The following is a 25,152-nucleotide window of genomic DNA, read 5'->3' on the forward strand; positions in this document are numbered from 1 at the left end:
TGCCAGACCTTACTAACAAGCAGTCATTTGTCAGACCTGCAAAGCCTCACTCACTTTCTGCCAAGTCCTAATCACATGTGACACCTCACATTTACTTCTTGGATGATGGATAGCTTCTGACTCATTACTACACTTAGCCTGGCCTAGGGAAGTCAACTCAGATATGCATGCTGAAAAGAGCCAATATAATATCCAGTCCACAGCTCTCTGGGTGGCTGGCTTTAATATAAATGGCCACAGATTCAGAAATAGGAATATAATTATCACATGGTGAATTGAAAAAAATAACTTGGTTCTAAATAACTCCAAAAAAATTATCATATAATAGTATCTTTTTTTTTTTTTTTTTTTTATAAAAAATACTGTGCTCTTGTATGATACCCTTGGTCTACATACTGATAATATTATATAAAAAGTAGCACTGTACAAGGTAACAAAATAGTCAATTTAAAAAGGTTGCAAATAAACAAAACATTTCATGTTTCTGAATATCTACCATTTTTCTAAAAACTCTATATAGTCATAAACTATTTATTAATCCTTTCAATATTAGAAGAGGAAGAGAGCTCACACATTTTAATTACTGGCCTTAAACCTGTCAATTATTCATTAGTAAGGAACTTATCAGCTGTTTAGAAATACTTATTAATAACTGTAATAACTCCTTTACATAATAGTGATAACTTTATAAAGAAAAAGACCATTTTAAAATGTATCATTACTTATGAAATGCAGATGTCAAATGGATCTGTGCCAAAATTACTTAACACAGGAAAACATTGTCATATACTGTAAAATTAGCACATGTATGTTAAGTTTTCTTATACAACTCTTGGCTTTATTTAGTTCTACACTTTATATAATTAAAGTAATTGGAAATTAAAAATGCAGACTTTATATTACTGATTATTATTTAATGATTGCATCCTTTGATTAGACCAAGACTGGAACAAAGATGTACAGATGGTAAAATCAATAAATAAATCAGGTTTCTGTCCTGGACAACACACCCAGTTGTACGACAAAAAAGCAATAGAAATCATTATCCAAGTCAACAAAACAAACAAGGTGGAAGACTGAGGTGACAGAGGAAGCAAAATCTCAAGAATGCAGAATTTACTCCTGATTATTTAATTTATATCACCTCTTTTTCAAAAATAAAGCAACTCCTGTTAAAAGAAGTCAGGTAGGCAGCTAAACTTGAAAAATGAACAAGTAAAACATTGGGGGTCACTGGGAGATAATAATACTTTGTCTCTATATGTTACTTTAACAATACAGCTGACACCTTACAAGGCTGTACAAGGCTTAATGTTCTACAGATGATGATTATTAACACAACTGGCACAGATTGACACCAGCTGCTTAGTATTCTCCCCCCACACGACTTACAACCAGCTTAGTAGTATTAACACTTTGACCCGGTCACAGTATTAAACGGTAACAGTATCATGTGGAGCAGGCCAAAGGTAGCTAAGCTTTGGCACTTCTCTGAGTCTTTTGAGATATTGAAATTCATTTCCTTCAAGTTGATTACTGACACAGTGCTAACCATCTGTTAGGAATGTTGAAAATGTTGAGAAATTTCCAAATATTAATATATTTGGAACTTTTCCCCCTTGACTTCAATATGGACAGAATCATAGAATAATAATAAAAAAATGTTGTGCCTATATTGCATATTAATAACATGTTTTTTATTAGCTTTTTCTGTTTGTTTTTTGCAGGTCAGCTATCACCATATTTCCTCAGAGGACAGATGGCAAACATGATTTTCGAGTGTGGAACAGTCAGCTGATTCGCTATGCTGGCTACAAACAGCCTGATGGACGGATCCTGGGAGATCCTGCTAATGTTGAATTCACAGAGGTACACATGAGGAGTTGTGCTATTAAATGAGTAAAGTAATGTTTTTTTTTTTTCTTTTATTATCCTATTTGTTCTAAACTTACATGTAGTGTTTGGTCATTAGATTTGCATGCAGCTTGGATGGAAAGCTCCAAAGGGTCGTTTTGATGTTCTGCCCCTTCTGCTGCAAGCCAATGGGAATGACCCTGAGCTGTTTGAGATCCCTGAAGACCTCATTCTTGAGGTGCCAATCACACATCCAAAGTGAGTTATGTCTTTCATCTTGAAAATGCAAGAAAAGAAAAGAAAAGAAAGAAAAAGAAAGAAAAAACATACAGAATCTAGCAAAAATAAGAAGAGAGGGGGCTGCATTAAAAGATCCACCCACTCAACATCTTTTAACAATACTTCTAAAACAATAGGGTGCTTTTAAGCCAAGAACTATGATTGGGTTATCGTCAGTTTCCAACTGTGCTGATTATTCCAAGAAAACACTGCTGCCTGTGCTTTATCTGTTGCTATGCCAGCTTTTGTGGTAACCATGGGGCTTGTTAGTGAAATTTTAACTTTCCTCCTGTTTTTTATTCTTATGTGTTCTATTACTTTTAAGAAAACTTTTTCAACAATAGCCACTGTACACATGCCATAAAAGCCATTGATATTTAAAGTGTTAAGCTGCTGCAGTCTTAAAATATGTGCAATCACAGTGAAGAATTAGATATTACATCTACAGAAGTTTTCACACCTTCAAAAAGCTATACAACAGGTTATCAGTGCATCACTGCATGCAACCGAGAATATTTCAGAATCCCTTGATGCACAATTCTCACTGTTAGACTCCCCTAAAATTGGCATCTCTTGCTACATACCCTACATCAGCTGGCCTTGAGCCTGGCAGCAGCTTGGCACAGGCCAGGACCACCAACGGTGTCTCATCATTACACAAGATTAGACCCAGCTCTGGAAATAATGCACTGAGAGCAGTGTTATCAATGCCCTTAGAGATTGCAGGGAGTGAGTGGTGGGAGGTAGATAGAGGTCCAGCTTGCTCTGTCCAGCACTGACAGTAGATTTCTTTGTGTTAATGCTTGTTTTGGCTGTCGTCCCTTTTTAAATTATGTGTCTCAGGAGTAATTAGTCACGCTCTTGAGGATTTTAGAGACCATTCACATCACTAATGAAGCAATGGACAATATCCTAAATTCAGTAGGGATTATAATGAGTAGAATTATGTGAAATAGCAGCCCTTAGCTATCATGTCCCTGTTTGCTCAGGTATGAGTGGTTTAAAGATCTGGGTCTGAAGTGGTACGGCCTCCCGGCGGTTTCCAACATGCTGCTGGAAATTGGCGGTCTGGAGTTCACGGGCTGCCCCTTCAGTGGCTGGTACATGGGCACAGAGATTGGTGTGAGAGACTTCTGTGACAGCTCACGCTACAACATTCTGGAGGTACAGTGTTGTGCCAAAATACAGTCATGTTCCATTGGAAGAAGAGAAAAGAATTTCAGGCACAGATTGACTGAAGCCATGTGCAGAGAAGAAAGCATGTATTGTGTCACTAAATGAGCCTGTCAGAATGCAGTTCTTCTTCCTCCATGTTTTGTTGCAAATCCTTTAATATAAAAGAAAACTGTGGTACTTTATACTTTAATATGTTTACCAATATATTTTTCTATAGATGGGCAAATTGAATTGTAACCTATTTTGTAATATTTAACAATCAGATCTTCAAATTATTTTAGGGCATGCAGTATAAATATATATGTGACATAGCATATAATTAGGGAGACCAGAGTGTTTGCTATTTTTGCATGTATCACATTATTCTGACAAGTGAAGAAAATTTCAGTCAGAGTCGTCCAATTATGAAGAGCACTTCAGGGCACATGGGTGCCAGCTTTGGATTTGTCTGTGCTTGCAGTGATGACGAGGGCCATTTGCTTCAGTACAGCATGACCACAGCACAGCAACTCTACACAGAAATGAAATGCTAAAGTTTATGTCACTAAAACTTTCAGTCTCAGGTATGTCAGGCTTTTTTTTTTTCTGTATTATATAGGAGGTGGCAAACAAAATGGCCTTAGACACCAGAAAGACATCCTCCCTTTGGAAAGATCAGGCACTCGTGGAGATCAATATTGCTGTCCTTCACAGCTACCAGGTATTGAAATCTGTGATTTGAAGTAAGTAGATTTTTAACTTCTTAAAGTTTTTAGACAGCTCCTTGGAACAACAGCGCCTACAGTTATCTTGGACTCAAAGTGGCTACTGCTGAGCAAATTCCGTGGCGAAGTGTGTTAAGCCATGTTTATAACAATTTGTTGGTGTCGAAATGACTAGATATTTGTGATCAAATTATAGCTTGATACTCCACGGGTTTATTACAAGATGTGCAGCTGTTTGTTTGTTAATAGCACTTGACCATTGTAAGCATTCAGTGTATCCATTTTAATGCACTCATGAATAATAATAAAACACTTATTTGGTTGTGACATAATTCATATCCATCCATCTATGCTACCTATTCTTAGACATGCAAAGTGACCATAGTAGATCATCATTCAGCCACAGAGTCCTTCATGAAGCACATGGAGAATGAGTTTCGGGTGCGAGGCGGGTGTCCTGGGGACTGGGTGTGGATTGTGCCTCCGATGTCAGGAAGCATCACGCCAGTTTTCCATCAAGAAATGCTTAACTACCGCCTCAGCCCTTCTTTTGAGTACCAGGTGAGTAAATCATTCCACATACCACACACCATGAGATCTCTTTGATTTAAGATCACCTGATTTCTCTTCTCCTATGCAAAAGCCCGATCCATGGAATACCCACGTGTGGAAAGGGGTCAATGGGACACCCACAAAGAAAAGAGCCATTGGATTCAAGAAGCTTGCCAAGTAAGTGTGCTTGGTTTTACTTAATCATTCATTTCTTTTCCCTTTTTTTGTCTTTGCACTGTAAGAGTCAAAGCTAAATTGCAACTCTAAATGTGAAAGATCACAAATGATTTGTATTTGTTAATTTAAGGCTAAGCAGGTATTCACTTTGCAAACAAAAGTTAGACACATGACAAAGACGCTGGCGTGCTCAGCAGTGAAATTCATCCAATCAACCCCTTAAGGAGTAATCAGAATTTTGTCAGTGTTTTGTTTGTGTATACATGCACTTGTGCGCGTGTTCTGCTATTATTATAATTGCCTTGAGGAGATGACAAGCTAGGTAATCACAACTGTCATCCATCCGTAGCTGTCTGCTACAGTGAACCAGCCTATTACTAATTTCAGAGGCTCAATAAGAAACTTTTTTTTCTTTCTATTATTCAGTTGGTCTTCATCTTTGCTGCATCTCATTTCATTTGCATTGTCTTTCTCTTCACCTCTGCAGGGCTGTGAAGTTTTCAGCGAAACTCATGGGCCAAGCTATGGCCAAGAGGGTTAAAGCCACAATACTGTTTGCTACAGAGACGGGCAAGTCGCAAGATTATGCCAAAACGCTCTGTGAAATCTTCAAGCACGCCTTTGACGCAAAGGTACCCCTTGCTCCCACCTTGCATCATCATTTCCAAAGGTTGAGAACTAGCTTATGTATCGCTGCTCTAATATCTAATTGAAAAAGGAGGAACTGAAAGACACCCCTCCCCCGAACCCCACTCTCTGGTTGATAAAGCTGAGCAGATGCCAGCTGAGTATAGATGACAAAAGGTCTGAAGAAAGAAAAGCCAATCTTTTGTTACATTTTCCTCTTGTCTCATGCAGTAAAGTGCCGCAGGTTGGAGGCAAGATTTATCCACTAAAGCATAGAACAGGGTCGTAGTTTTAAGACAAAATCCTTCAGTGCCGCTGGGTGTGCAAATCTGTATACAAAAACCAAACAGAAACAAGAGAAAGAAGCTTCTCTCAAACACACACTATGGGATTTTTCCTCCCGGTCCTATCTTTATTTGCTCTTCCTGTTTTCCCAGTGTGATCAATCACACAAGGAGATTCATGCATGAAGATTTGTGCATGTGTGTGTCACTGTGAGTGGGCGTGTGCTGATGGATCGCAGGGCAGATGCAAACGCTTAGGGGGAATCTTGGTTGTTGTGGGGCTAAAGGCTTCTTTCTCTTCACGCCTTTGGTTGTGTGTCTTTGAGGCGTATATGCATGTGAAATGCAAGTGCGGCCTGTGGCAGACAAACACCATCATGCTGAGTGGTATGCATCATGGATGCTCAATGTGTGGCAGCAGCATATTATCATCTCGTTAGAGGCGAGGACAGAGTGGTCATTACAACCTCCTCCTCTGCCAGCGGCTATGTGTTCAGCCTTAATTTACACGCTCAAGTCAGCTGTCATTTGGAGTCTGTGTCTAGGAAACAAGAGTGAGATAAACACTACACCATGTAAGTCGCTAAGCTTCCATCAGTACAACGCTCTTTTTTTTCCTGCAGGTTATGTCTATGGATGAATATGATGTTGTGGACCTGGAGCATGAAACACTGGTTTTAGTGGTAACCAGCACATTTGGGAATGGTGACCCACCTGAGAATGGAGAGGTATTTATGAATACTTAATACTTGTCAGTTATTAGGAGCTCAGCAGACACTTCTAATTGTATGTGTTTGCTCTTTTTTGCTGTAGAAATTTGGAGCCGCCTTAATGGAAATGTGCCACCCAACAACAAACACAGAAGATAGGAAGTGAGTTTGATATCTCAATCCAGCTTTTAATGTTTACTTAAGTAATTATTTTTTGTCTCTTGAGTTAAAAGCCTGTGCGTGCCTTTGCTTTTTTCTTATTCTCTAGGAGCTACAAGGTCCGTTTTAACAGTGTTTCCTCTTATTCTGACACTCGGAAGTCATCCAGCGATGAACCAGAAACCAAAATTAACTTTGAGAGCACCGGACCACTTGCTAATGTCAGGTAAACAAAGCAAACTAAACAAACATAACAGGTGTTTATGTGCAAATCTATCCCTAAATTATCAAACAGGAAAGCAAGGAAATCTGGAAGGAAAACTACAAAAAATGCTTATGCTAAATAGGATAGGCACATGCTATGCTCATAGTCAATGAAATGCTGCAAAAAGAATGGTTAAATGTTGGCTTAATATCCAGGCACATTCACTTTGAAACATCAAATGGGATACATAATACATAAATATGCATTTATCATCTAATCAGTAAAAAATCTTTGAATGTTTGATTAGTTTTAGTTCTTTCTGTTCACCTCTTGTGCAGATAACAGTAGAGCCTTTGTAATGCAGGTAGCAGCAGAATTGTAACTGTAATGTGATTACTGAATTTATTACAGTAATGTGTTACATTATTGCATTACTAAAACAATGTAATGTAACACATTAAATAAATTGATTACAGTAATGTATTACTTTTGAACTTGGTCCAATCAGTACTGGTGGTAGGGAATTAGACTGCAGTGTAAAGAAATGAATAGCTCCTTTAGCAAGTTAGCAAGGAAACCCTTTAATGGAGATAAATGATGTCAACTGTCACCATGCCTGGTTTAATAAAATTAGCAAGCTGAATGGGTCCACCAGCAATATCAGATTAACATGTATAAAAAATCATGTGGTTGTCTGAATGCACAAAGTTTAGTGAGCTGTTTTGATAATACACAACTTAATTTTTTTAATCAATATATTAAAACCCCCAGTAGATATTCAGTTAACTGTGTAATACACTGTAAAATACTTTTTATTAAAAAAATAAAGGTGCAGATCTGTTATATGGAGCTTATGAAAAGCTATGTTTTAGAGCTACGTTGCCCTCACAAGACACCAACTAAACATCTCATATTGTGGAATATGATGGATTACTTTAGGTTAAATATAATATAAATTATTTAGAATGAGCTCAGATGTAAACATGGAGGAGCAGGAGGTTTCTTCCTGTTAAAAGGGAGCTTTTCCTTCCCACTGTCAGCAGTGCTTGCTCACAGGGGGTCATATGACTGTTGGGGTCTGTTTTCTTTGTATTGTAGGGTCTTTACCTTACAATATAAGCGCCTTGAGGCAACTGTTGTTTTGATTTGGCACTATATATATATAAAATAAAATTGAACTGAATTAAGTTGAGTTCTTCCTCCATTTATGTCTAAATGGAGGGTTTTCCTTGTAGCGTTTCCTCAGTGCATACTCCACATGAGGATGGCTATAAAACTCCTTTCGGATAAAAATCTTATTGCAGCTGACAGTTTGCTGATCAGCTAAGGAAGAAAAGACAACAGAGATTTTGCTCAAACTTGGATCAGATGTGAGCTGACTTCCTCACGGCAAAGAAGTGGAAAGAGATGTTGTCTGCCTTCAAAAAACAAAGTGATCTGTTTCATGTTTATGTCCATCTAAACTCAGACAGGACAGGTATTTATAAATACATCAGCTGTTTTCAACTGTTTGACATATTCTGAGAGGAAGGAAAGGGCAAGTTTCTAACATGGACACAGTGGTGGTGGTTTGCAGTTGTGTATGTTTGTGTTTTATTTCTTGTTTTTTTTTTTTGTTTTTTTTTTTTTAACACTACCTGTTTCTCAGTCTCTGTGTTTTCTTCATATATGTGTGTCTCTGTTTAGGTTCTCGGTGTTTGGCCTTGGCTCCAGGGCCTACCCACACTTCTGCGCCTTTGCCCACGCTGTGGACACACTGTTTGAAGAGCTGGGGGGTGAGCGCATCCTACGCATGGGAGAGGGAGATGAGCTGTGTGGCCAGGAGGAGTCATTCAGAACATGGGCCAAGAAAGTTTTTAAGGTTGGTTTCCTGGGCTGAGACCCTTTGGGCGTGGTTAAAGGTGGTGTATTTGGAAAGTGTACATTATGAACCTAGAGTTAAGCTTTATCTCAAGACCGGTATGCTAGTTACTTGTCAAGTAGCTGTTCATCCCAGTACAATCCTCTTTCTGTTGTTTTTTTTTCTTGGAGATTATGTATTATGAATTTCAGGAGCGGGACCACACCTCCAAACACACTCATTCCAGGTGTCCCCCACTTCTGCAAGCTGTTCATTCTCGTTTACGTGCCCCACCCTCCCTCCGTCCTTGTTCTCAATTCTTTAACTTCTTCATTTCTATTTAGTGCATGGGGATCTGCCAGGCCCGGGAGCCATCGCCAGTCCCCTTTGAGGCCTTCCCCAAACCGCAGCTCAATTCATGTCAAAGCATTCACCTTTACCCACTAAAACGCTGTCAAACCTAAAATGAGGACGTGGGCCCAGCTAGTGAATTTTTATTTCTGCAAACAGTGCAACAGATCAGATCAAACTGTCTTCCCACTCTTTTAAAACCGCTGCAACAGTCAAGCTAGCATTTAAAATATTGTGCTTATATATGACCTCGACATTGCGATGACACATATAATCTTGGAGGGTTCCCAACTCTTTTGTTTATCTTCTCTGTGGCTACTCGTGAAGGCTGCCTGCGATGTATTCTGTGTTGGTGATGACGTGAACATTGAGAAGGCCAATGACTCCTTGATCAGCAATGATCGCAGCTGGAAGAAGAGCAAGTTCCGCTTGACTTACACGGCCGAGGCCCCAGCCCTCACAGAAGGTGAAAGTTCCTCTTGGTACTTAGTTACAAAATGCTTGTGGCAACTTAATATTAAAGGGGAAAGTTCATCTGTACAAAATACCTGTAATTGATCAGCAGTGTGGTAGTACGGTTATTGATAAAGATGAGTCACTCAGCCTTTACGTGACCTGAAGCTGAGATTTGTGGCACGGGTGTGAGAAAATCAAAATGAGATTATAATAGGATTTTGAGAACTTTTCCCTAGAGGTCTCGAGTTCAAAGTACTGGACCAGATTTGAAGTGGCTCTGTTACTTAATTTCCATAAATTCATTTGGTACTTCGGCACCTTCAAACTGACACAGATTGTGACGTAAGCTTGGGGGTGGGCAGACTGGGACCCATTGACTAGTCTGCTCATTTAGCCCTGGGACCAAAGGGTAGCATTCCAGAACTTATGGCTTGGTCAGAGGATATCAGAGGATATTCCCTTCCTTGTTGAGAGAGATTAAAAGGTTGGGATCTGAAGCGAAATGGCAAATATTTCAGTATAAAGTGAGAAATATCCATAAATTTGTTCTGATTCTTTTTTTGATATTACAACAATTTTACACAATTTGGCAAGATGTGTCTTTGATGTTATTAATGATGTTAATGTTTGTTAATGATATGATTCTTTTGAAGTTCTTCAGTTAGAATTTTTTATGTATTTTGATTTGGTTTATTAGTGCTGTGGAATATAATAATATTTGAAAAAGAATCCATGTATTTATCCATGAATACATAGTATTCAGCATAATATGTCTGTGCAGCAACTTTGCTACAAAATCATTGCATTGTCTTTGCAAAAATAGAGAGTTGTTTACATTATGCCATTATGTTAAGATTGGATCCTGACTCTCTGAACTATATAGGGCTGGGCTGATACCCTTTTTGTGCCCTTACCTTTACCCTTTATGTACAGACACTTCCGTGTCTGTACATAAAACTTCTTATCGGTCTCTCCCAGAAAGAAATCAAAGAAGTATTTTTTTCCAAGAAGAACAGGTCTGTTGATCAATCCATAAATAATGTATTATTTATGTCTGCTAACAGCATTATACAGCATTCACAAGAAGAAAGTTTATGGAGCAAAGATGCTTGAATCTCAAAATTTACAAAGTCCAAAATCAAAGTAAGTATGCATTTACACGTGAAACACTTTTCAGACGAAAACACTTTGTCGCATATTTGTACGTTTTATCAAAATTGTAAACTAACGTTCAGTTCGTCTAATGGATTCTTCTGGTGTCCAACTCATTCATTGTTTACAGTGACATTTTAACTAAATGGAACAGACTGAAAATGGTGCAATGTTATTTCCTAAATCTCTGATCCCTTTCATAGTCGCTCCACCATATTTGTGCGGTTACACACAAACAACCACGACAGCCTGCGCTACAAGCCTGGCGACCATCTGGGCATCTTCCCTGGCAACCATGAGGACCTGGTAACAGCTCTCATAGAAAAACTGGAGGATGCTCCACCTGTCAATCAAATCGTCAAAGTGGAGTTCTTGGAGGAGAGAAACACTGCCCTAGGTGGGTATTAGCAAAGTCATGCTACTTTGCGAAAACAGTAGGCATGCAATCACGAGAATGGCATTTTAAAATCTGGGCAGGTTGTCAAAATCCAAATGTAAATAAGAAGTCACAGCAGACATCATGAAGTCACACTTTAGCAGGATATCCATGCCCAGAAATTTTTCAGTGAACTGCATATTGGCAAACAGTTGTGGTGACACCGGGTGACTTAACTGTGATTTTCTCTGTGACTGTGATGCAAGACATTTGCTAAACACAGGATTAGTGCTTATTCAAAATTCATCTCCACAATTCAAGCCCTTGTTGTTAACAACTCTCACTGTATCTAATTTTCTTTCAATTCGAGGATCACATGTTCCATACTGCTGCTTGCATTTTGGTTGTACTTTGCTAATTACAGACAACTAGACAACATATCCAAGGGTGTTGTGTATAACGTGTTAGCAAATGCTTATCACACAGAGAAATGGCTCTGATCTTCGGACTGGTTTGATACTGATTCTCAAGCTAGTTCATTTTCAGTCAACAAATTCCACATTGTCTAGCATTAGATCAAGTAGCAGGGAAACAGCATTGCTAAGAGCTTTTGCAGCAAAAACCTCCCAAAAAACAAGCCAGCAAAAAAACTGCACACACACAGACTGCTCTTATAGTTTGTTACCTCATTTTTTTTCTTTCATCTTACACATATAAAAAACTAGTACATCATATGAATTAACTCAACTTTAACTTTATAATTTTCTGCAGGTGTAATCAGTAACTGGACAAATGAGACCCGTATCCCTCCCTGCACCATCTACCAGGCTTTCCAGTATTTCATGGATATCACGACTCCACCGAGCCCTGTGCTGCTCCAGCAGTTTGCTGCTCTAGCAACCAATGACAAACAAAGAAAGAAACTAGAGATCCTCAGTAAGGTAAATTCACTTAGTTTTCAATGTTACCATTTAATAATAATAATAATGGATTGCATTTATATAGCGCTTTTCAAGGAACCCAAAGTTGGACACCAGAAGAATCCATTAGACGAACTAACTGAACCTTAGTTTACGATTTTGATAAAACGTACAAATATGCGACCAAGTGTTTTCGTCTGAAAAGTGTTTCACGTGTAAATGCATATTTACTTTGATTTACACTGACCTTTCAAATGGCTGAGCTGCAGCAGCGCTGAGTGCTTGAACTTGTTTTGTGACCAAAGACATAAGGGATTTCCGATGTGTGCATGTGGGCTGTATCCAAAGATATGTTCTCCCATTTCCAATCTGAGATGAAAATGTATGCGTATTTTTAGATCACTTTTCCAAGAACTGTTCTATAAAAAGTCACCATGTGCTTAAGCTTCAACAGTAACCAACACATTCCCTGTGTTTCAAAATAAGAGAATATGGCAGATAGTTTTATGTGTCTCATAGCTGATTTGGTGCTCTTTGCACCAAGAGTATGTACAGTAGGAGTTAGCTGGCGCCAAATTAAAGCCGTTGATCGTTCTAACCCAGAGCCATCCCCCCTTGCAGTGCCTCCCACTATTCACTCTCCATTTTTGTCAATGTGTGGAAAAGGCTGGATGAGGCCAAGCAGTGACTCATATGCTCATACACAGAATTATTGTCACCAAAGCAAGAGGGAAAGATGGTAGGCTTCTGAATTCAGAAAGAAGAAATTGTACAGTAGAAACAGCACTGCAGAACATGTTTCAATGAGTTAAATCTCAAGTTCATTCCTTACAGGAATAATTGTTTTGTTTTTTGTTTTGTTTTTTAACATTTCTCTTCTTGTTTTTCCAAGCAATACAAAGCAGACATGTTGCCACGTCTGGCTTATTCTCTTCTTTAAAAAAGTTAATTAAACAAATCTATCAGCTTCTCTTATCTGTACAGTCCTACGCCCCCTTCTGTTTATCAAGGTTAAAAAGCCCAGGCCCCAAAGTGCTTATGGTGTTAGTTTTGCTAATTATGCATTAGGTGCTTCAAACTGTCTTTTAAGCTCATATTGTGGACCACGCCAGTGGGTTCTCAATGGGCATTTTGTCGCTCATTAGCAGCTTGAGAACAAAGCAAAAGTTGGTAACATATCAAAGGTTTTTTAGCCTGATGGCAGTGCTCTACTTTCCTCACATCCAAATGTCAGCGATGACACACAGAAACAGTTGGGCAGTGAATGGCGAATAGCTCTGCTTGTGGCTGCCTCCTGCTCCTGAGTGAGAAATGTTTACAGATCCAAAAGAGGAAACTATCCTCTTCTTTTCAGTTGCTGTGGGAGTTGCATTGATTTCTTAGTCTGAACGACAATAATTCAATAACTTACCATGACTAAAACTGTATCAAAGAAATGTCAGCCGATACCTTTGTACCACATTGTCTTTCTCTGTGACACTCCAGGGCTTGCAGGAGTATGAGGAGTGGAAGTGGTACAACAATCCCACACTGGTGGAGGTGCTAGAAGAGTTTCCTTCTATCCAGATGCCCTCCACTTTGCTGCTAACCCAGCTGCCTCTTCTGCAGCCTCGCTACTATTCTATCAGCTCCTCTCCAGACCTGCACCCAGGGGAGATCCATCTCACAGTGGCTGTGGTCTCCTATCGCGCCAGAGGTAAGGCCCTGGTACTTGAACTGCTCTAATTCCTGTCCAAGAATTTAAAAGCTGTGTAGGCGTAGCTTCAGATGCTTAGGTCTTCTCAGCTGCCTGGAGAGGTTAATTTTAGTCTACTCAGAAGACTTTTGATAGTCTGAAGTATTATGCATGTGGGTTTTATCAACATGTCAAGAATGTAAATTACACAGATATCAGGGTATTTAATATATTGCAGTTATTGGTTTATTTTTTCTTCATTTAACTAGAAAGTATTCTGATATTTAAACATCTTTTTCAGTGATCATGTATTTTAAAGTACTAGACATACTAGACATTTCTCAGACCAGTGCAGGCCTGGTATATATTTCGGTTAAGTCAAGTCTTTGCCATGGATAAAAGGCACAGTGCCATAGCTCCTTCAAGGCTACTGCAAGGATTAAAAAAGAAAAATGAGTCAGACTCTCTGAAAACCTTCTGAAGCTACAAGAGAAATGATTGGAAGTTATCTTAGAATGTAAGTCTGCTTTACAAGGCAGCCAAAACAAAACTGTAAAAACCAGAAACACGCACTGGGAGAAAGACTTTACATATTCTGTTTATAAATATGGCCACAAGCACAAACAGTATATTTTCAGTCTACTTCACTGCATTATTTAGGCATGAGGCATTATTTAGGGCACGATTTAAGTGTTGTTTTTAGCACCACTGTGGCAGTATATAATCTCAGCCTGTAAAGTAGTCAGTAAGCATTACTATACCTTTTAACTGCTATCTTCTCCCACCTGTAATGTGCACTTATGTGAACATATTACTATGATTGTATAAGCAACAGCTGAATTACTGTAATTTCCCTTTAGAGGAAGAGCGTGAGGAAGAGGGGAAGATGGCTATAGCCTTGAACACATGTTAGGACCACTCTTTTCCTGTTAGTTTGTACGCTTAAAAAGAGTGGGAGGCACAGGGGAGAGAAAAAGGTAAAGTGCTTGCTCGGTAATCATCTCTTTCAGATGGAGAGGGACCAATCCATCATGGAGTGTGTTCATCGTGGCTTAACAGAATAGAGAAGGGGGAGATGGTGCCGTGCTTTGTCCGAGGGTAAATATCAAAGTGTTTTTACAAGAAATTTTAAGGCAATGCAATCTAATCTAATCTAATCTATAGTAATTTGCAAAATTCTTTAGCCAACCCTTTATTTTGTTATATTTTCTAAGAGAATGGGAAGTAGGTGCAGCAATTTACTGAAGCATGCAAACATACACAGGCAAACAGTATAAAAGCTGATATATCAGGTACAATTCTAAAGAGCTTAAAAGTCAGTATTTGGTAAGAATCCCAACAAGTCTTTTTTTAAGTAAGCCTTCTTGTCATTTCTTCAAATATTCTTCGGGAATAGTTCCGCTGACTTCTTGAAGGACATTCAAAGCTCTTCTTTGGATGTTACCCACTTTTTGTGATAATGTCTGTCAAGATGATCCCGCACTGCTTCAAGAATGTTGAGGTTCGTTCTTTGCGGAGGCCAGTCCATGACTGGTGGTGTGTTTTGAGTGTTTTTTCTATCCAGGTGTGTTTTTACTGCATTGACAGTTCGCTTGATTGGTAACAGCTTCATTTTTCAGCATGACAATAGATCCAGACATTTTTCCAGATGGTAAACCTCACAGTACATTTCTACATTTATAATTCCATGAATTTTTACAAGATCCCCAACAACACTGGCTGAAATGCATTTCTTATTGCATTTCTTATTTCTTATAAATACTGTTTATGAGATTTTGATCTTCTTCTGTCCTCTACTTCCTCTAAATGTTTATGGACACACACTATTTCCTGCAGAGGTATGCCAATTTTTTGTCTAGGAGCCCTTTGAGAATCATCTTTTTGGTACAAAGGTACAATTTTAGGCAGCCAGTGTTTAAAGAAAAGCTTTGAAAGACCTTTAGAAATCCTGGAGAACTGTTGTTCAAGGCCACATTAAAAAATACAAGAAAGTCTGGCTCCTTGGAAACATTTCATGACACGTGAAAAGGTGATGTTTGACAAAGTAAGCTGATTTGCCAAGATAGGTACCACTCTCTTGTCTGCATGCATGATATAGAGCTAATATGATTATCAATTCATTCCTTAAGACTAAAAGTGGAAATAAAAATAACCGAAATATTTGCTGTTAAAGTTCTCTAATTAGTACCTTTTATCTTTTTATGTAAAACAACTCATTTTTATCTTACCAGGAGTGTTCTTTGTAAAATTTATAAGTTTACAGTGAATAAACAAAATAAATGTGCCAATTAGTGAGTTTTAGAGGCAATGAAAGGATTAGGGGAATCTTGACATCAAGCTATACTTACCCATAAAGCTTGATGTCCCCTGACCGTGGCTCAAGAGTTGGCAGTCTTGTAACCGGAAGGTTACCGGTTCGAGCCCCGGCTCGGACAGTGTTGGTCGTTGTGTCCTTGGGCAAGACACTTCACCTCTGCGCCATGGCCAGAGGGGCCGATGGCACGATATGGCAGCCTCGCTTCTGTCTGTCTTCCCCAGGGCAGCTGTGGCTACAACTGTAGCTTGCCTCCACCAGTGTGTGAATGTGAGAGTGAATGAATAGTGGAATTGTAAAGTGCTTTGAGGGTCTTGAAAAGCGCTATATAAATGCAATCCATTATTTTTATTATTAAAATACTCTATTATTCCTTTATTACATTTTATAGGCTCCATGGTAATTTGTTGGATGTTGTTTGTGTGTGTGGCATTATTTTAGTGCACCATCATTCCAGCTTCCCAAGAACAACCAAGCACCTTGCATCCTTGTGGGTCCAGGAACAGGGATTGCCCCGTTCAGAAGCTTCTGGCAACAAAGACTATATGACCTTGAACAAAACGGTTGGAATTTTCTTCTCCCTCAATCCATAGAGTTACTTTTGACCAACTTATAAAAAGACTTTGCAATGTATTTTCAGTGCTTATAGATTTATTCTTCAAATTAAAGTGATAATGTAATTTTGACACTTGTACTCTGGATATCACTTCTGCATTTCCATCCAGAGCAACAAAGTAACTCTTACCTCTTATCTTCAAGGGATGAAATCCTGCCCAATGATACTGGTGTTTGGTTGTCGGCAGTCTGAGATGGACCACATCTACAAGGAGGAGACCATACAGGCCAAGAATAAAGGGGTGTTTAAGGAGCTCTACACAGCCTATTCCAGAGAGCCTGGCAAACCAAAGGTACAAGCACTAAACACGAAGGAAGTCGCTTGTAACATCTGTCTCTGGCTTGTTTAGGTAGAAATAAATTCACAAATTTGAGATGGCTGGATAAATACTTCTGTAGATATAGTGTATTTTTACTTACCAATGTCATTCTGCTGATACATTTTCATATATACATTTGTCTTTGTCCTCTTTATGCTCAATGCTTCCTTTGTTGTTGTGATTGATTCTTGCTTTGTTTACAGTTCTGTCACTTTTAGCAGTGACAGTCAATACACGGATTTGAAAAGAAGAACAAAATCCACAGAGCATAATTTTTCTTACTCTGAGGTTGCTTTGTTCCCGCACATATCAGTCTTTAGGTGGCAGTTTGCAAATTTTACTTTGTGTGTAGTGTCCTGACTCAGTTTTTCACATTGTTTCCTTTTCTGCTATTTTCACGCTTCACTTCTCCATGCACACTCATCATTTCTTCACTGCCTCTCTGTCAGAAATATGTACAGGATGTACTGCGCGAGCATCTGTCAGAGACGGTGTACCAGTGCCTGAGGCAGGAGGGTGGACACATCTACGTGTGTGGGGATGTGACAATGGCAGGAGATGTTCTCAAGACTGTCCAGCAAATCATCAAGCAGCAGGGCAACATGAGCCTGGAGGATGCTGGCTTCTTTATCAGTAAGCTTCGGGTAAGAGTGGCGGAGTTCTCTCTGCAATATCATCCCTGTTATGTTCACGTTCATACTCCATTCTACCTTACTGAACCGTGAAGTAAACTTAATGTAAGGGAGATTCTAGAGTTAGTTAAAATACCTGATCAGCTGTGAAAATACTAAATGTAAGATGCTATCCATCATTGCAAAGGTAATGTTGTTTAAGGACTGGATATGGACATAAGCCCGATCACCAACTGGTATATCAGGTCCTGTTTTGAAACCTTACCTTTTCTTTTTTTTTTTAGCATTTTGGCTCTAAAGTGTAACCATATGTTACCATGTTGTTTTGGCTCACATTGGTGTTTTTGCCACTGCAGGTCCATTTTGTCAATATTGGTCATACTATGATCAGAAAGAAGGGTTATCTGATATTTGCCCATTGGCTAATGACCTGTGATTGACAAGTGATTAACCAGTGTGTATGCAGTTTCACATTCAGACCCGCCCATCTCTCGTCACACCTGGCTTCAAATTACTCATCTTTATATTTCAAAACATGACTTCAGACATCGATGGATGACATCATGGTAGCCAGCGTCTTTGGCTAGCCTTTTTCATGGTCATTTCCCATAGAATCCCATTTTAAAAGGTATATCTACAGCCTGCTGAAGAAAACGTATTATTATGCTACCAAACACACACACACATCTGGTAAACAGTTACTCAGCTTTGTCTCGCTACCAATCTGTTGTCGTTAGGATGAGAATCGCTATCACGAGGACATCTTTGGTGTCACCCTGCGCACCTACGAGGTCACCAACCGTATTCGTTCAGAGTCCATAGCCTACATTGAGGAGAGCAAAAAAGACTCAGATGAGTAAGTGTTCTACATTTCCATTATTTTTTTGTTTCTTTTCATATTTAGTATGTTACAAAACTGTTCTGAAATGTCAGTAAAAGTCAGAAGAATCTTTTCTTTGGTAAAATATTTTTCATGGGTAAAATAAATGACTGATGATTCACTGTGAATTCATGCTAACTTCTAATTAATCATGAGGAAAGGCTTTGTGAAAATCAGTTCTTTGTTTAATATTAAGAAAATATAGAAAAATGTATTCCATCATCAAAAAAACAAACAAATTAAAAAAACAGAAAAGGATTCATATCAACTATTTTTCTATTGATCATTCACTCATTCACATCCGTACAGTAAAATCAGGACCAATTACCACTGTGGAAAAGCCCATTCATATTTATGTCAATATTGCAACTACAAGAGCAGCTATATCTCAGAAACTTTTGTAAGTCAACTTCAATCTGCAACCTGTAGTTGCTGGCGACAACAATGTGTTGTCATCACTAGCTTCAGATGAAAACAGAGCAGGTAACCATAGAAACCTGTGGAGAAGAGCATTTAAACTAACAGGATTAGAGTGAAAGCGAGTGGCTCTGCTCCATTTCTGTTTTTGTTTCCAGCGTTATTTGTGCATATTCAAGATTAGACACTTCATATACCCTCGCCATAAGAGCAAAACAAGGGCCCTACATAGCCACTATGGCTCATTAACCACCAACAAAATGCATCACAGACGATGGTTCCTGTGTGGATTGTCACTTGAATTTCACATTCGGCCATCAAAGCCCCTGCTTGCTGGATGAGTAATGACTGTAACATCTCTATTTCCATGTCTCTGTTGCTCTTTCTGTCTGTCTGTCTGCCTGCCTGTCTGTCCTTCGCACTTTTTTTCTCTTCAGGGTTTTCTGCTCGTAGGTCGATGAATCGACAGGCTTTCTGAAAACAACAAGACACAGCACCGCTGGTTTACTAATACTGTGCCAATTTTTGTACTGTAAAAAATGGGTTTGTTTGTGTTCTTTTTTTTATATACCATTTTAATGTTTCTGTTGGGCTCTGCGATCTTGTCTGTAGCAAGTTGGAAATGTTCCGTTCTTTGAGAATCTGTTTTTGCTTGTTGATGATACTTCCAAAAATGATCTAGTGTAATGACCTGCCTCATTGTGAATGCATGACCAAGACAATATATTCAAGAAATATAATATACTCTGTGTTATTGTTACTGTTAAAAGGCTTTTATTGAGGTTTTATATTTGCAAGGAAATGTGTGGCATAGATAGTAAACTTTCATTTCTGTGTGGATTAAGTCAACTTTACTTGTTGGGAAAGTATAAGGACTGCTCAAATATATTTGGACTGTTTTTCATTATCAACATCAATCTCTTTAGTCCTTGACTAAGAAAAAGAAAAGATGTATAGGCATGCAGACAGAGAAACTGAAGGACACGTGCTGCGGACAAATTTAACGTATTGACAGGTATCCCTGAATAATGAAAACATAAATTCTGCCACTGCCTCCATAAACAGATTACCTTGCTCTTCATTGGCAATTCTTCAAAATGCATCAGCCTCTGTGCGAGTGCCATTTTTCTTAGTGTGCTCATTCTGCCATAACATCATAATCTTTTGGGTCCCAGGTGGTGTTTGCTGAAACTGCAGCACTAATGTGCAGGGCAGCCACTAAAGACCAAACGTGAGTCGATATATCTTAAAAATAAACTTCAATGATAAACTATTAACAAAAATATAGGTCTTGAGGGCTTTTTAATTTAACATCTAAATCATACTATGTTCAATGTGGTATAACGTGTTATAATGTGTTAAATTCTAAATGTCGCGGAGGATTTTTTTTATTTTTCATCAGCTGTTTGGAATAAGCTGTAGAGTAAATGACTAATCGGTGAGTAAACGAATAAGTAACAACTTAAAAGAATTGTTCGATATCATGGAAAATACATTTATTCACTCCAATAGGCTATCTCAGTGGCAGCTGTTTAAAACTTTGTTAAGATGTGTCCTAGATTTTGTCGTGTTTCATTGCAGCAAAGGTTGTCCAACTAAAACACAAGTCTGAAGAAGAAACGTATTTATGGGTACCTGATGTCCAGAATTAAAATGCTGCTGATATCAACAGATTGGTCTAGCAAGGCTGTTTCCCCCATTTCCAGGTCTTCTTACCCCTAATTGCCCATAAATCAAGTTTACTATTTTTACACTTTGGTTTTTGTACAGAATAAACTAATTAAATATAACATGTTACTCAGTGAGCTTTAATCGTGCCGTATTTGCGACCTTTGTAGAGAGCCTGTTTCCAGTCTGTATGCTAAGCTACACTAAATGGTTCTTGGCTGTAGCTTTGTATTTGCTGTAAAAACACAATATTGGTATTGATCTGTTCATTTTATTCTCAGTAAAATAGAAAGAGCCTTTTCCTTAAAACTCAAGTAATCCGTAACAAAACGTTGTTACTGAAGGGGAAAAGATGCTGCCCAGTTCGTATCTGACAGCTGTCAACTTGCTCCACTTATCACCTATTGAGCCTTTAAAATATCTATTTAACAGCATCATATCTCCTCTGCCTCTTGCCTTACATTAACACTTTGCCTACGTTTATGCATTCATCCTTTCAGTTTTTTTCTCTGCATGTTTGTGCTACCTTGTGGCTCACGCGCCACCCCTTCACTGTGACCTGACACCTGCTCAACGGCATCAGCACGCATGTGTGTATGCATGCATATGTGTGCCCTTGAAATTATCATAAGTGTGCGCATCTCTATATACGAGTGGGTGTAAAACATGCATGATCTCAGGTGTGTGTTTTTACATGATTATTCTACTTGTCTGTTACCTTGTCAAACTGCTTCGATTTTTAAAATAAGCATGAGTACCCTGCTCTGAGTCACACAAGCCTGCAGATTTAATGTTACAGATGGTGTTTTGGTAACAGAAAGCTGCCCACATGGCTTTTAGTTTTGATCGCAGCAGTTCGGTTCTATTGTTTTAAGTTCCAGCGAAGTTTCATCCAGAGACAAGAGGCAATCACACTGCCACTGTGGTCATTTGCTGCTTTCCAACGAGTCAGGGTTGTAATTTGAAAATGTATGTGCAGGGGCCACATTGTTTTTTTTGATCACCCACTTTGCATTAACCTGTGGCTTTTTCTTGTCAGCTTATGTGTCTTGTTTATTCCCTTTCTTTGTCTTTATTTCAAATTAAAGATAGCTGTCAGCATGACTAATTGATTTCATTGTGATTTTTAAATGTCCCTTCCAGTTGCTGAGAGTACTTTTTTGGTTTTCTGATTTTGCTATGTTATAGTTATAGGAGATAATGGGTGGGTCCTATTTTCCCTGCTGTTGTTCATTTTGGATGAATGTCTGCTCTGATTTATTTAAACACATTTAGTTGAACTGGAATGAAAGCTGTCAAGAAAATGTCTGTTGTGTAAAATGTGCAAACAGAAAAGAATATTATATATAGCTTCTATACATATATATAAATATCAAAAGACAAAGTATAAACTATAAAAACTACCACTACAATCTTTTCTAAGAATGTATTTTGATTATGTAAATGAGCACTTTGATTCTGCTTGATTTAAAAGGAACAAAAAAAGGCCTATTCTTTGTCGTGTCTGTCATATCCTTTAGGTATGAGGGTAAAACAGCAGCATTAAACAAATGCATGATACTTTGTCTCCTGTTCATATTTAAAAAGCTCTGTCTCTTTACCAGCACTGTGTCAGTTAGTGAGACTGTTTTGAGCTTGTCTGGCCTGTCTCACGGGGCCCTGGACTGTAACAACTTTGTTGAGAGGTTCTTATTTTTCGGTGTTTGCGTATCGCTGCTGCTATGAACAACTCTGATCCAATCAGCCTCTGCTATAATGACCTTTGTTGTGTACTTAATTGAGGGTATTCCATTTAATGCATCAGCTGCAAGGACTTTGCATTTACTTACAAATAAAGAGAAACATTTACAGAATATGTAAACACATTTGCTTGGTTTGTTTTTCTTGTTTATATAAGAAAGAAACCAGAGTGGAAAGGTTTATTCAGCCAGTAGAAAGTGTTTAAGGTTGAGGCATTTTAGTTCGGGGGTGAGGTGCACAGTTTATGAAGCAAACAATCCATTTACTTCCCCCTCCTCCTTTTTCCTCCTCCTGTAAATGTTGGTTGTCATGGTTGAAAGAGTCAGCACTCAGAGTACTGAGAGTGCCATGACAACCTGTCAACAAATCAAGCCATCCAAACATGACAAAAGAACTCTGATTGGTGACTTACAGTCAGGTAGTGAAGCCCTAGCCTTTTTTAATTACCACAGCAGAGTTTGCCAAGACCTTTAAGTAAGCTCTGTTGCGAGAAGACATAGTGCACCAAATCCTGCTGAAATTCAGTGCAGTGATTGAGCTCACAACGCAAATATTTTTCTTGCCGTTTGGATCTAAAAGCACAAAAAAAGGACAGAAGGAAAAAAGAAAGAAATTACTAAGGATTTTCTGCATAAAGGTAGCAAAATAGTTGTCTTAGTATCAATATTACAGCTATTATCAGTGTCATGCTTCATGGGAAGAAGTTGGCCAAGCAGGTGCTGCTGCCTTCTGTGCTGGAAGACGATGACGCAGAAACAGAAAGTGGGAAGCTGCAGCTGGGGGAGGTAGGAAACCGACTATGCAGCCAAGTTTGCAAACTCTTGAGCAAGGGAAGCGTGAACGACCAGGTAGGTAAGATTAGATTCTTGAAACTGTTCAAAGGCAGAATTTCAAAAAGCTCGAGATTAAATAAGATATAGGAGACGGACTTTGGGTGAGAACTGAAAGCATGTTATAAACCTGTAAGAGCATAAAAGAGCATAATAGGTTTTAGAAATTGAGATCTTAACCAAATCTCTAGGCACGTCTAAGCACTTTCCTTGCCCTGGGCAAGGAAACACAGCCTCAAACGTACAGACTAAAGACCTGCTGCTTCCTTTTATAGACTGCTCTTTTGACCTGTGTACTCACATGAATGTATTTAAAAGGAGGGCCTCAAAGTCATGTCCTTGTGTTTTAATTACACTGTTGGGTCCCACTGTGTGAGAAATTCACTATCAGAGCTGTGCCCGAACATGTGCAGGACCTGTTCTGCTATGCTAACTAATTCTACTAATGTATTCTGGAAATAACAATATAAAGCATCACTGACTGAGACATATGTGAATGTACCATAAGCTTAGAAATAAAAGGAGTGAAAGAGAGCAAAAATAGCTTGTGGTTCAAGAGGTTAAAGAGAGGTGGGAAGAATGGAGTGGGAGGATAGGGAAGTACTTTCAAAGATTATAAAAACAGAAGGATACGATCTTAAAGACACAAGCCCACACTGATGAACTAAACACTGTAGGTATTGGTTTTATTCTCCTGGCAGTGAAATCAATCAACTCTGCTCACACAGGCAGCGTACAACAGACAGGTTTGACGAGTCACGATGTCTTACTTTCTCATTTTCCATCTAGCCAAGAATGAGCCAGACAGAGGTTGATATGCGTGGGCCAAAAGACCAACACTCAAACCCTGACAGGAACGTGCTAGACGGAGGCACAAGACACGAGGAAGACGAAGAAAAGGAGCCTGAAGTACAGGAGTGCCTGAGCTCTGATGAGGACTATGATACAGATTTGGAGCTCGAAGGTATAATTTAATTTTGGCAACCAAAAGGAGATCAATTGGGTGGGAATGTTACAATATTTTATCATGTTTTGATAGCAAGTCTTAATTTGCTCTTGTTCACACCATGTAAGATAAGGCAAAGCCCTTTTGTCACCCATCTGTTTTTTTCCTATCTGCCTTTCCATTTTCTCAAACACCAAATGACTTTAAAAAAAAAAAAGACACTCCTACATGCACCCACCCACATATGTGGAGTCCTATTCTGCATGTTAATGATTTCATCTCAGTCTTTGTGTCAGGCTTCCTTTTCACCAGAAATGAAAACCATCTGGTATGAATGAGCTTTCCTGACAGGGCAAAATCAACAACAAGGGATATTTCAATGTCCCACTCAAAAGGTCCTTCAATGGGAAAATGTGCAATATCACTCCTTTTTACACAAAAGGTACGGAGCGTGAACGACTGAGACAGAGTGCTGTCTTTATGTTGCAGGTAAGGAGGCGGCATACGATCTGACGGGGCAGACATGCTATGTGACAGCGTGTAAAAAGTTCCGGGTGGTCCCTGCCTCTTATTTCCTGCAGCATATGCAAAATAGCACGCTGGTTATGATGCATCGTGGCCTGGGGCCTCAGGTATAGTAAAAAATAAGGCAACATTTTTAAAATTATTAGAAAGACAAAAAGGCTGATACTTTCATGGAAGGCTTTGGAGTTTGAGTTTCTGGTGACAAAAGAAAAGATTGTCAATAGTGCAGGGGAAGATGATTAATTTCTTTATTCTGTAGCTCTTTTTCTCCCTAAATGTTCCTATTTTATTATTGTTTTAAGAAATATGTTTATTGTTAGTATCATAAGTAATAATAATGCAATAATGATAATAATAATATTACCAACAAAAACATTTATACATGTTATTAATAAGCGCATCTACAGTATTATGAAAAAAAAAGTATTGGGCCACCTCTTAAACCTTTAAATGTCATGATGATAGGGAGAACTTTTAAAGTGGTCTTGAACAGTTCTCCAGGGTTTCTGAACGTCTTTCAAAGGCTTTCATTGGACATTGGCTGCTTTTTCATTTTTAGTCCAGTCCTTTTACCTGACCATTTTCAGAAGAATGTTTTTTCTGTGTTTGTGAAGCCACTTAGTACTGACCTATGAATCACTCAGGCACAATGAATCAATGAAACAGTGAACTCATTTTAAATTTTATCTTTAGGCACTTTGTTGCTATCAGTTGGTTGTAAAATACATTAAGTACAGGAATAAATTAAGTTACCACAGTGATTTAGCC

The 25,152-nt window shown here is 38.7% G+C and overlaps 1 protein-coding gene across 1 annotated transcript in view; it reads left to right on the plus strand.

Moving 5' to 3' along the window:
* Nucleotides 1-22,204, plus strand: part of nos1 (nitric oxide synthase 1 (neuronal)) — a 41,472-nt gene extending 19,268 nt beyond the window's left edge. Inside the window, exons 8-29 of the mRNA XM_040051156.1 lie at nucleotides 1,728-1,869; nucleotides 1,973-2,112; nucleotides 3,123-3,297; nucleotides 3,908-4,009; nucleotides 4,380-4,574; nucleotides 4,657-4,742; nucleotides 5,230-5,374; nucleotides 6,277-6,381; nucleotides 6,467-6,525; nucleotides 6,632-6,748; nucleotides 8,414-8,588; nucleotides 9,246-9,384; nucleotides 10,439-10,517; nucleotides 10,730-10,923; nucleotides 11,674-11,843; nucleotides 13,308-13,518; nucleotides 14,508-14,595; nucleotides 16,253-16,374; nucleotides 16,571-16,719; nucleotides 17,196-17,390; nucleotides 18,116-18,234; nucleotides 19,113-22,204. Coding sequence (XP_039907090.1) covers nucleotides 1,728-1,869; nucleotides 1,973-2,112; nucleotides 3,123-3,297; nucleotides 3,908-4,009; nucleotides 4,380-4,574; nucleotides 4,657-4,742; nucleotides 5,230-5,374; nucleotides 6,277-6,381; nucleotides 6,467-6,525; nucleotides 6,632-6,748; nucleotides 8,414-8,588; nucleotides 9,246-9,384; nucleotides 10,439-10,517; nucleotides 10,730-10,923; nucleotides 11,674-11,843; nucleotides 13,308-13,518; nucleotides 14,508-14,595; nucleotides 16,253-16,374; nucleotides 16,571-16,719; nucleotides 17,196-17,390; nucleotides 18,116-18,234; nucleotides 19,113-19,128 — 2,923 coding nt within the window. The 3' untranslated portion in view covers nucleotides 19,129-22,204. The remainder of the gene's footprint in view (nucleotides 1-1,727; nucleotides 1,870-1,972; nucleotides 2,113-3,122; nucleotides 3,298-3,907; nucleotides 4,010-4,379; nucleotides 4,575-4,656; nucleotides 4,743-5,229; nucleotides 5,375-6,276; nucleotides 6,382-6,466; nucleotides 6,526-6,631; nucleotides 6,749-8,413; nucleotides 8,589-9,245; nucleotides 9,385-10,438; nucleotides 10,518-10,729; nucleotides 10,924-11,673; nucleotides 11,844-13,307; nucleotides 13,519-14,507; nucleotides 14,596-16,252; nucleotides 16,375-16,570; nucleotides 16,720-17,195; nucleotides 17,391-18,115; nucleotides 18,235-19,112) is intronic.
* The last annotated feature ends 2,948 nt before the right edge of the window (nucleotides 22,205-25,152 follow it).

Source organism: Simochromis diagramma, unplaced genomic scaffold (genome assembly GCF_900408965.1).
Source record: "Simochromis diagramma unplaced genomic scaffold, fSimDia1.1 OVJJ01000131.1, whole genome shotgun sequence".
Classification (NCBI taxonomy): Eukaryota; Metazoa; Chordata; class Actinopteri; order Cichliformes; family Cichlidae; genus Simochromis; species Simochromis diagramma.